Raw genomic sequence first — 12,625 nt, 5'->3', positions numbered from 1 at the left:
TATTTCTTTTCTTTGTTCTAAACATCAGAGTGAGAACCATCGAGTACTGCCTGTTCACTCCAGTGTGCCACTCTCTGCACAGCAGGAAATTTTTCAAAGGTTTGCTGTTTTCTTTAATACTGTTCTTTTTCCTAGGGCAAGGATATTCACAGTTTTACAACAGCTAGTTTTGTGTGGTTTCATATCAGTAACAAAATGGTCATTGAATTAACTCTTTTTTAAACTAGTTTAGTTCCACCCTTAGAATCTGGCAGCAGCTTTCAAGATCTCTCATATGTAAACCAAAATTCTTTACGCTAGATTACGCTAAAATTTGGGAAATACATGCTTTACAGCAATCCTGATTAATAAGTAAATAGTCCATTTTTCGGTTTGTACACTGCCACTTAATACATGTACACCTAAAAATGACTGTGTAAGTTATATGCCGTCATTTATTGTGTATTAGTCACAAACAGATGCACTGCTTGGAGGCATTTAGGATCATTTGCATTTTTCCCAAAACAAACCTTCCAAATTATTATCTAAAATTTTCCCTGGATTAAATATCGTACTGGTACTAAACACCCTGTGAAATTATCTTGCTGGTTGTCATTTCAGTCAGTTGACTGGTTTGTTTCTAGATCAAACGGTTGTGCATGGTGTTTCACTGGTTTCTTGAAAACTGTAAAATCCACTGAGTTGAAACTTCAACAGATTAGGCTTCCATCCGATGGATTTTTTTTTATTCATTTATTCAATTTTGCGTCGGGGTGAGGTATTAAAAATCAAATTAGGTTTTGCCCTTCACCGACGTATAAACACTGTATACTCGGTGTGTTACCTCCTGGGTGAAAGTTGGAAAAAAATTCACTCGGGTGGGACTCGAACCCACGACCTCCTGCTTTCTAGTGCAGATGTCTTACCACTCGATCATCGAGCTAACGGGGTCAGTTAGCAGGTTCGAATCAGATGTACATAGCAGCGGATACCGCATTAACTATTCAAAGATGGAATGTTATGTCAGGGTGATGTAAATCAAATTAGGTCTTGGATTCTGTGTTCGGGTGAGATTAGTCTTTGAACGTTTTTCTTTGGATTTTAGGTGGTAACATTATTGGAAACGAACAAAATGCATGAAAAGCAAATGATCTTATATGCCTTTAAATTTCATGAAATGCGTCATAACTTGTTTTGCGACATATGCAAAAATATGTGGCGTAAGTGGAGTTATGCTAAAGCAAATTTTATGAAACGCCCTTTTTGTCTTAACAATTCAGGTCTCCAGATGGGGTGAGGAAGATTGTACTGGCTACTAACATAGCTGAGACAGCCATAACCATCAACGATGTGGTCTACGTGGTGAACCCAGGCAATCACAAGGAAGATCGATATGATGTGAACTTAGGGGTACGTTTCTTCATCCCTAAATTAACAAAAGGGTTGTTTTCCATTTTACAGTCTTCTTGGCGTTCTGTGTTCAGAGAAGGAGGAGTACTTGCTAGTCAACTTGAAAGAAAGAAACAGTGGCTAACTGTTTGTGGGGTTGTTTTTGAGTGGGGCGGGGTTTGGAAAAATTGGAAGCTACTTTTTATTGGTGCGTTTCTTCATCCATAAATTAAAAAAAAGGTTTTCCTGTTGTGTGCGGGCCCCCTTGACCAAATAAAAATACTGGAAATACTGAAAAAAATAGCATCATTCACACTTTTTTTCACAGACGAATGAATACAATACTTATCAAATAAAACGAGCTCAATCAAAAGAGACTAAGTTAGTTTGTTTTATGTCTTATATTGTCTTTTTATTTTTAGATGTTGTTGTTAATCCAACTGCAATTGAGAGTTGTGCCATGCAGGGAGGATGTTTATACTAAACCATTATTGAATTGAATTGAATTGAATTGAAGTCCATATTTTTGACCAAATTGAGTTAAATATGGGAAAGTGTTGCTTTCATATAGGGGTGTTATTTTTTATGTGTCTTTTTGTATTGAGATTATACCCTTAATATGAAATTAACATCACCAAAGAAATACATTTTTGGGTGTGTTTTTCCTCACTAAAAAGTTGTCTCTTGGACTTGGGCCCTTTTCATATTCAGGTATTCAATTGAAGGCGAACTTTATAAGGAGTGTACTCTACTGGAAAACGAACGCACCTGAAGCACATCTTGTCAATGAGGTCTTTGCCTACTTTTTACTTTTTCACACAGGTGTCATGTCTTGATGTCCAGTGGATCTCCAAGGCCAACGTCCGACAACGCAAAGGTCGCGCTGGCCGCTGTCAGCCTGGAGAATGCTACCATTTGTTCACCAAGAACAGATACTCACAGCTTGGTAGGTAAACCATATCAGTGAGAATAAACCCTACGGCTATTCCTCCTGGTACTGAAACAGTCAATTTCTTACAAAAATCCCCTCATTTGTGCTCAGTGCCAGAGCAGGAGGATCACCTTAATTCAATTAACTTTGAAAGTGAAGCTGTCTTTTGTTATTGGTGTCATATGGTTAGATCCTTTCACTGATGTCATAGAGCTACCCTTGTACTGTAGTCCTACACTTTACATTCTGCAGTCAAGTTTGAGGTGTGTTTTGTTATGTTAATTCATTAACAATCAATGCACAAGAGGTCTACCGGATGCATGTCCCTGCAGAACAAAAGCACACACCTCAAACATGGCCACTGTGCAAAGAATCTATGACATTATTGCATGCCAATTCCAGGCACTCGTGCTTGTTGCATACCAAGGTTAAAACCACGTCCAATGAATTTAACAAAAACTGTTCTGTCAATTTTCATACACTATAAAAAAGACCATCATTTTGTTTCTGTCGGCAGTGACAGGAACTGCAAAGGGTTTATTTCACTTCGGATTGACTTGAGTATTTAAGCCGTTGGTCAATTTCTTTCTCTATTTGTGAGTGTACATTGATATGTTCATGTACATGTACAACTCTTAGTTCGAAGCCTGATAAATGCACCAAAAAGTGTGCCAAATTGATCATCATTAGGCACAAAATTGCCTTCTGATGCTTTAAAAGTTATTTATGGGAGAGCATGCTTCAGAAAAATAACTTGTGAATTGGTAGTCAGGGAACCCTCATCCCCCGAGACGTTGCAGTTGAATTTCCCTATCGAATGGGTTCAGACATGTTATCAGTCATATTGTGGTGCTGCATCCGAATTAATACTTGGCTACAGCGTCCAGTTACACATATAGCCAATGTAAACAGGGGTGTGAAATCTCAGCTTTAAAGCTGATTTCAGCTATTTTTGTTTGGATTTCAGCTTTTTTTCCTCACTTGCTGTGTACAAAAGTATAGGAGATTTTCAAAGTTCAGCTTTTTTACACCCTTTAATTTAGCTGTTTTCAGCTATTTTTATCAGTGGTCACTCACACCCCTGGAAATTAGATGCCGCTTACAATGTGAGTCTCTTATTGTACATTGATTAGAGGATTACCAGGTCCCTGAAATGCTGAGGATCCCCCTGGAGCAGATAGTGGTACAGGCCAAGGTTCATTTCAGAGACATGAGAGCTGCTAGTCTCCTGAGCCAAGCTATGCAGCCTCCTCCACTCTCTGCAGGTAAGTTTTTTTTTCATAAACTGAGGGGTGTTTCAAAAGCCCTGGCTTCTTCTCCAACTGAAGTTTTATCTCTGGCTTCACATCGCAGCTGTGATACGTCCTCAACGCAACCTCCTGCTTACTAGTGCAGAGGTCTTGCCAATCGGTCACCCAACTTGCTTGGGTCAGCTGGTTGGTTTGAGTCTGATAAAGAGGCTGGTGCCTCAACCAAACTATTCATGAGATAATACCGGAGTTTTATTTGGTACTCAAGGCGCTGGAAATTATGTCTATTATTAAAGACAGGTAAATGAAGTTGATGAGAAATATGAGACCCACTATGTAGCACCTTATAATGGTATACAAGGTGCTGCGGCGCATATTGCAGCCACTGCCAGAAACACCGGAGCAAACCCTTCTCTTAGCGATTGGTGTTACTGGGTTCTTTAACGTGCATTACACACACACGGGACCTACGGCTTTATGCCCCATCTGAAGGACGAAGCAATAATGGTAAAGTGCCTTGCTCAAGAGCACAAGCACCATGCTCCCACGGTCAGGATTTGAACCCATGTACCACGGCACATGAGTCGAACACCGTAACCACTGGACCACAGCACCCCACAAATCAAGATGGAATTCGCATTGAGGAAATTCCATTGTTACAGACGTTATATTCAGAGCTAAAAACCAATTTGAAACAACAAAATAAAATATTTGCGGCAGAAGCAAAGTTTATATACTTGGCACAACTCTAGCTTGGGCCTGAGTGTACAATATGACATTGTTAATGTAGTGTTAGCTAAATTAATTAATTAGATATAAACTATGTAAATTACCGTTACATACAGGCATGCAACTTTTCCTCGGATCAGCTGATTTCCTCTTTTTTTACTTCCCATGTGTGCCATTGAAAATAGAAAAACACTGTACAAAGTCTTGGAAAGATTTGAATTTCCTCTTTTTTTGTGACTTCCCAGTTGCATGCCTGTACATACGTTACGGTTTAATATAGATGTTTCGATTTTCAGTATACAATGATAAAAGTCTATGCAATTTCTAGCAAGAATTTAATGAAATTACTATATTTTGGCAGATATAGCTTCACTCTATAAAAATACCAATGACATTTTGCAAAAAGGTACTTGAATATATTATGGATACATAATGTTATTGTTACAGATGTTACATTAAAACGTTATGGATGTTACATGTCTTAAATCAACTTCACCTACCAGTACATATACATGATAAAAAACACACTTAATCATGGTATTTTAATTTCTGTGTTATATTTTTATGACATATGAACCTTTCTCTCTGCCTTATAAAAAATCACAATAACACTTGCATTTTGCATGCGAAAACAAGATGCCAAAATGACTAACTAAAATCCATAAGTTTAGCTCAAAACCAGTTATTTTACACGCACACAAAACTACATTTTATGCATCTCATCTCACTGGCACAAATTCAATTAAGATATCGTTTTGTCCCGTTTTATTTGAAACTACATCTGATTTCATACATTTTCCTCTTTTCTGCCCTGTCCACTTTTGCATGGAATGGGACCTGTTTTAACTGCAAATGAGGATCCATGTTCAATTCAGTGGATGTTTAGCTAAACTTTTATGCAGTTACGACAAATGAGCTTTTTAGCAACTTTCCTGTACGTTTCATTTCTCCAGCAATAGATGATTGTATTAAGCCAGGAATTGCTGTAACGCAGACCATCAAACAATGTCCAAAGACAAGCATAAATAAATGGGTCATAAATTAACTGTGCAAATGCAGGTAGCCAAGTGACACAGACAGTGCCTGTGATAATCAGAAATGTTTTGAGAGATTTGGCATTTGAGCGATGCAGCTGAACCTGTGCATCTTCAGCATTGATTTCAGCTGCTGCTATACGCCGTGCCTGATGCCTTGCAATCAAAAGCAATTTTCCGTATGGAATAATGACCAACAAAAGTAATATTATTACAAAGGGAATATACATTAGGATCAAAAGCTTCTGTTTTATGGCATGTGTGAATAGTGATATCAGCTCACAAATAAGTAAAGCAAGGCAGAGTAGGACTGCACACGTCAAGCCGATGTAGATTCTTCTTTTGGTGACTAGAGTTTGTAGCCTCAGAGGTTGTGACACCGCAATGTATCGAACCACAGTGATCATCACCAGAATGCAAAATCCGAGAAGTTGAAAAAATTCAGCCACACTTGCTGGGGCCTGATGTACATAAATAATCGCAGAGAGGAGACCAGAAAATCCTATACCAATGTTATTTATGGTGAGAGCTACTAGCAGCAGCTTGGTGACGTCATGCATGTCATGTAAGCGATGTAACACCAACAGAGAAAACAAGTTGCAGATGAGGCAAAACACGCAGATTGGAACTAGAACACATACATACATCAGATAACAATCAGAAAAGTTTGAAGAGGCTGAGAACTCCCAGACTCCTGTCAAGTTGTCCATTGTGTGAGTCGTCATTGTTCTTGGTGATGTATGTTCTATCCTTGCACACACCAAAGATGCTTAGACTGGTGTACATGGCATCTGTTGTGCTTTTCTAAATCCACTGAGTCTGGTCATTTTACTGTGATGAATTTGAGAAGTCAATAATTACATCTAAAGCATAGAGTAACAATCCATCTGACCAGTACCGAATCTTCATAAGAATTTCCCAGCTTTTCTACTTAAAATGTTCCAGTTGCTCCTCCAAATTCTTCTGAAGTTCTGCAATAAATAGATTTACAGTGTTTCAACCACAAATAGTGACTTTTGTGTCTGTGGCGCAGCATGAATTCTGCCTTACAAGTGCGTCATTGCATTATCATGGCAACCACTTTATTATTTAAATGCAGTTGCTTCTCAATGAGCCCTGGTCACCATCATTGGTCTCAAAACATTTTACAGACAATAAAATTGTCAGTCGTAGTTGTTTACATAGTGTTGTAAATTAGCATTTCTGCTTTGCCCGCTAAATTGCAAAATGTTAAACAATACACTTGTAGATTACAACTCTGTTTTTCCAAACAACATTGTCCATTTCCTGGCAATTATTGCAGCATCATCTGAAGAAGGTCTGTTAAGACCGCATCATTTGATATAATTAAAGAGTTTCAAAAAATGCTGGTTGCCTTTTGGAGTGTGACCTGTGTTGAAATTCTTGTTCTCTTGTTAACTTTTAACCATAAATTTATGAGTTTGTAGACATACTGGTAATATCATAACATAGTGTAATGATATTTCTTGTTAAGGATATTTTATAATTACAATTCTAGCTTGTAAAACACCTCCCTCCCAAGAAGGTTTCACCAACTTTTGTTCTTGTTCCCTTGTTATCTTTGTAAATTCTGTATTAAATTGACACTGTCTACATTTTGTTGAAATATGTTTTTTTGGTTAAAATCCTAGGTAACAGAACTTTTTGTACTTCCCATGTGTGCCATTGAAAATAGAAAAACACTGTACAAAGTCTTGGAAAGATTTGAATTTTCTCTTTTTTTGTGACTTCCCAGTTGCATGCCTGTACATATGTTACGGTTTAAAATAGATGTTTCGATTTTCAGTATACAATGATAAAAGTCTATGCAATTTCTAGCAAGAATTTAATGAAATTACTATGTTTTGGCAGATATAGCTTCACTCTATAAAAATACCAATGACATTTTGCAAAAAGGTATTTGAATATATTATGGATACATAATGTTTTTGTTAGGGATGTTACATAAAACGTTATGGAAGTACATGTCTTAAATCAACTTCACCTACCGGTACATGTAATCATGGTATTTTAATTTCTGTGTTATATTTTTATGATATAGGAACCTTTCTCTCTGCCTTATAAAAAATCACAATAACACTTGCATTTTGCATGCGAAAACAAGATACCCAAATGACTAACTAAAACCAATAATTTTAGCTCAAAAGCAGTTATTTTACACGCACACAAAACTACATTTTATGCATCCCATCTCACTAGCACAAACTCAAATAAGAGATCTTTTGTCCAGTTTCATTTGAAACTACATCTGATTTCAAACAGTTTCCTCTTTTCTGCCCTTTCCACTTTTGCATGGAATGGGACCTGTTTTGACTGCAAATGAGGATCCATGTTCACTTCAGTGGATGTTTAGCTAAACTTTTAGCAGTTACGACAAATGAGCTTTTTAGCAACTTTCCTGTACGTTTCATTTCTCCAGCAATAGATGATTGTATTAAGCCAGGAATTGCTGTAACGCAGACCATCAAACAATGTCCAAAGACAAGCATAAATAAATGGGTCATAAATTAACTGTGCAAATGAAGGTAGCCAAGTGACACAGACAGTGCCTGTGATAATCAGAAATGTTTTGAGAGATTTGACATTTGAGCGATGCAGCTGAACCTGTGCATCTTCAGCATTGATCTCAGCTGCTGCTATACGCTGTGCCTGATGCCTGGCAATCAAAAGCAATTTTCCGTATGGAATAATGACCAACAAAAGTAATATTATTACAAAGGGAATATACATGTACATTGGGATCAAAAGCCTCTGTTCTATACCATGTGTGAAAAGTGATATCAGCTCACAAATATGAAAAGCAAGGCAGACTAGTGTTGCGCATGCCAAGCTGATGTAAGCTCGTCTTTTGGTGACCAGAGTTTGTAGCTTCAGAGGTTGTGACACCGCAATGTATCGAACCACAGTAATCATTGCCAGAATGCAAAATCCCAGAAGCCGAAAAAATACCACCACACTTGCTAGGGTATATGCGACAAGATACAGTTGCAGACTCGCAGAGAGAAGACCAAAAGATCCCACGCCAACATCAGTCACAGTTAGAGCTACTAGGAGCAGCCTGGTGACGTCATGCATGTCATGTAAGCGATGTAACACCAACAGAGAAAACAAGTTGCAGATAAGGCAAAACACGCAGATTGGAACTAGAACACATACATACATCAGATAACAATCAGAAAAGGCTGAGAACTCCCAGACTCCTGTCAAGTTGTCCATTGTGTGAGTCGTCATTGTTCTTTGTGATGTATGTTCTATCCTTGCACACACCAAAGATGCTTAGACTGGTGTACATGACATCTGTTGTGCTTTTCTAAATCCACTGAGTCTGGTCATTTTACTGTGATGAATTTGAGAAGTCAATAATTACATCTAAAGCATAGAGTAACAATCCATCTGACCAGTACCGAATCTTCATAAGAATTTCCCAGCTTTTCTACTTAAAATGTTTCAGTTGCTCCTCCAAATTCTTCTGAAGTTCTGCAATAAATAGATTTACAGTGTTTCAACCACGGATAGTGACTTTTGTGTATTCTGCCTTACAAGTGCGTCATGGCATTATCATGGCAACCACTTTATCTTTGAAATGCAATCTGCTTGTTAATGAGCACTGCAAACCATCACCAGTCTCAGACCAATTTGCAGACAATAAGATTGTCAGTCATCGGTGTCAGTCATGGATTATCATGGCAACCACTTTATCTTGAAATGGCAATCTGCTTGATAAGCACTGCAAACCATCACTGGTCTCAGACCAATATGCAGACAATAAGTGTGACAGTCATCGGTGTCATTCCTTTCATAAGCATGACAACCAATTTATTGCTGAAATTACAATCTGCTTCTTAATGAGCACTGCTCACCATCACCGGTCTCAGACTTATTTGTGGACAATGGATTTTTTTACACAGTCTGACAGTGTTCTAATTCTGTTTGTATGGTAAATTGCAAAATTTCCAAATTGCAAACTTTCAACAATAGATTTAGGCCTATAGATTACAATGTTGTACTGCCAGTCACTTCTACGTTTACATATTTGTATTTTCTGTTTACATATTTGAACTATTGCAACATCATTAAAGAGTTTTAGAAAATAGTGACGAGATTTTTGTAGATATGAGCTATGTTGTAAAAATTTTTAATTTTTCACTTTTTCACTTTTGCCCGTAATTCATAAATACCTAACACACTTTACCCATTCCTATTGGCCAAGAGCCCGTCATGTGACCAGTCTTAAATGAATGATAAAGACATGGCTGGCTGGTCTTAAACACTTTTCCAGTGTCACATAAAATGTGGACTCCTTTGAAATCCGATGCCTTTTACGCTTTTACTGGTTGAATGTTCACAATCCTCGGTTAGTGAGTCCGTATTTCATTGTCCTAAATTCACACTACAATGGCACAACTGCGTTCTGTGCAACATCGCGCAGTACGCTCGGGTCAGTACCAGCGTCCAGATCAGTCTTAAACATAGTGTTTTAAACCGGCCAAGCACACATTTGTTTGCTTAGTTTTACGCAGTTGTGTACCGTAGGTGAACTGATTGTTGAATGGTAGTTGTGATAGTATTTTTGATAAAAGAGGTACAAGTCTTGAGCTTGAAAACACAAAAACCTCCTCCCAAGAAGGTTTCATCGATATTCTCTTGTTATCTTTGTAAATATTGTGAGTGTCAGCTTTTTAGCAACCTTCATGCTGTGAGCATTTCTTTACAAATCGATGATTGTATTATAAACCCAGTAATTGCTGCAATGAGGACTATCAATCAAATAGTAGAAATAATGACTTGTTAACTGAATTAATTAATGAGTTAAAAGTACTGTAAATTACCTTACACATTCTGAAATAGATTTTGACTTTCAGTGATACAATAATGTGTATTTCTAAAGCGCACGTATCCACCAGTATGGATGATCAAAGCGCTACATCATACATGTACATGTATGTAATTAATAATAATATTTATAAAGCGCACGTATCCACCATTATTGGTGCTCAAGGCGCTACATCATTATTACCCTGCTCATTGGGCCTATGAAACATTCCAAAGACAATTTCAGCTCCCTGGGGAGTATACAGCTTGCTACCGCCATTTCGGCACAAAGCAACTTAAATTCATTATTACCCTGCTCAACCAGTACGCATTGATAAAGGTACATGTATGTGAAGTTTCTTGCAAGAATTTAATGAAATAAATATGTTCTGGTAGATATGTAGCTTCACTCTATAAAAACACCAATGACATTTTACAAAAAAACTGCTGTGATGTTATGGAAACATCATGCTTTTGTTGTTACAAAAGTTACATTATAACTACAGATGTTATGTGTCTGAAATTAATTTCACACAAATGATAAAATACACACTGAGTCATGGTATTGTAAGTTCTGTGTACTATTTTTATAAAATACGAACCATTCTGCTTTTAAAAAGTCACACTAACACTAGCAGTTTGCATGTGAAAACAAGATAATTTTAAACAACATCTTATTCATTTCTAAAGCGCCAATTCCATAAAATATGTTCAAATGCGCTTTTAATACATATTTTAAAATTCTTAAAAACACGTAATAAAAAATTACTTAATTCAAACAATACGAAGTTCTAACAAAATGCTACTGAAGGAAATTCAGTAAATACAGGGAAAAACGTAGTTAACTAGAAAGCACTCAGAGAGCAAAAACCTCCGCCAAGGCTAAACAATGTCCCGCCATATTGTCAGTACACCCAAAAGAAATACTGGCATTATGATTAGACCTGTACGTAATAACAACGCCACCTTCCAGCCTTATGTAAAAACACTTGAAAAGATACGATGTGTACAAGCACAACTTTTGATTTACTGAGGTCACACATGGTACACTGTTACTCTTGGCCATGTACATGCGAAATGGTAGGAGCCCTCCGGTACGGGTACCCATATATATAAATTTTGAGTGTTTTTACGCTATTATTATTACGCTATATATTATAGTGGCGCTATTATTATTAATGCCATGTTAACGGGCCTATACTCGCAGAAATGGTAAAGAATCCTTAAAAAAATCCTGGATCCAGACTTAATCCAGATCACTTCCAAAATCTAATCGATTTGTACTCGTACCAAGGAACACCCCCTAAAAAAGGTTATGCAAATCTGTCCATAACTTTTTGAGTTATCTTGTTAACAGACAAACCAACCAACCAACCAATCAACCAACAAACAAACAAACACCAATGAAAATATAACCTCCTTGGCGAAGGTAGTCTTGATGTAATAGCGATGTTGTGAGAATTATGTTTTGTGCAAAAATGTTTTGAAAAAAAAACTTTTGCATGCCTACAAATTTTGACTGCAAATGAGAATTCCTGTTTAATTCAGTGAATGTTTATACTTCATGAAGCTAAATTTTCACACACTGTTACGACAAATAAGCTGTTGGGCAACCTTCCTGTAAGCTTCATTTCTCCAGCAATAGATGATTGTATTAAGCCAGGAATTGCTGTAACGCAGACCATCAAACAATGTCCAAAGAGGCATGATATCTACTTTAGCAATGAGTGCAAGTGAAGGTAGCCAAGTGACGCAGACAGTGCCAGTGATAATCAGAAATGTTTTAAGAGATTTGACATTTGAGCGATGCAGCTGAACCTGTGCATCTTCAGCATTGATTTCAGCTGCTGCTATACGCCGTGCCTGATGCCTTGCAATCACAAGCAATTTTAGGTACAGAATAATGACAGACAGCAGTAATATTATTGCAAAGGGAGCATACATGTACAAGATGATCAATAGCCTCGTTTCAGTTTCTAGAAAATAATACGATGTTATTAAGCAAATATGTAAAGCAAGGCAGAGTAGGACTGCACACGTCAAGCCGATGTAGATTCTTCTTTTGGTGACTAGAGTTTGTAGCTTCAGAGGTTGTGACACTGCAATGTATCGAACCATAGTGATCATAACCAGAATGAAAAGTCCCAGAAGCTGAAAAAATTGAACCACAGCTCTAGTCAGGGCACGTACAAGTTCCTTTTGGAAACACACAGATGCATGTAAAAGACCAGAAGATGCCACACCAACATCGGTTGTCGTTAGAGCTACTAGGAGCAGCTTGGTGACGTCATGCATGTCATGTAAGCGATGTAACACCAACAGAGAAAACAAGTTGCAGATGAGGCAGAACAAGCAGATTGGAACTAGAACACACACATACAGAATGCAACCTGAGGATTTCTCATCACTGAAGTTTGATGAGGTTGAGAACTCCCACATTCTTGTCACATTTTCCATTGTTTGAGTCGTCATAGTTCTTG

General features: G+C 37.5%; 1 protein-coding gene across 1 annotated transcript in view; it reads left to right on the top strand.

Annotated features, from left to right (window-relative positions):
• The window catches only part of LOC119729574 (ATP-dependent RNA helicase DHX30-like), a 32,164-nt gene that overhangs the window by 7,014 nt on the left and 12,525 nt on the right, over window positions 1-12,625 (top strand). The window contains exons 10-13 of the mRNA XM_038202187.1: window positions 29-99; window positions 1,260-1,389; window positions 2,191-2,314; window positions 3,433-3,564. Coding sequence (XP_038058115.1) covers window positions 29-99; window positions 1,260-1,389; window positions 2,191-2,314; window positions 3,433-3,564 — 457 coding nt within the window. The remainder of the gene's footprint in view (window positions 1-28; window positions 100-1,259; window positions 1,390-2,190; window positions 2,315-3,432; window positions 3,565-12,625) is intronic.

The sequence above is a fragment of the Patiria miniata genome, unplaced genomic scaffold (genome assembly GCF_015706575.1).
Source record: "Patiria miniata isolate m_02_andy unplaced genomic scaffold, ASM1570657v1 HiC_scaffold_21, whole genome shotgun sequence".
NCBI classification, from domain to species: Eukaryota; Metazoa; Echinodermata; class Asteroidea; order Valvatida; family Asterinidae; genus Patiria; species Patiria miniata.
The sequence above is the reverse complement of the archived record's forward strand: the minus strand, read 5'-3'. Positions and strand labels throughout refer to the sequence as shown.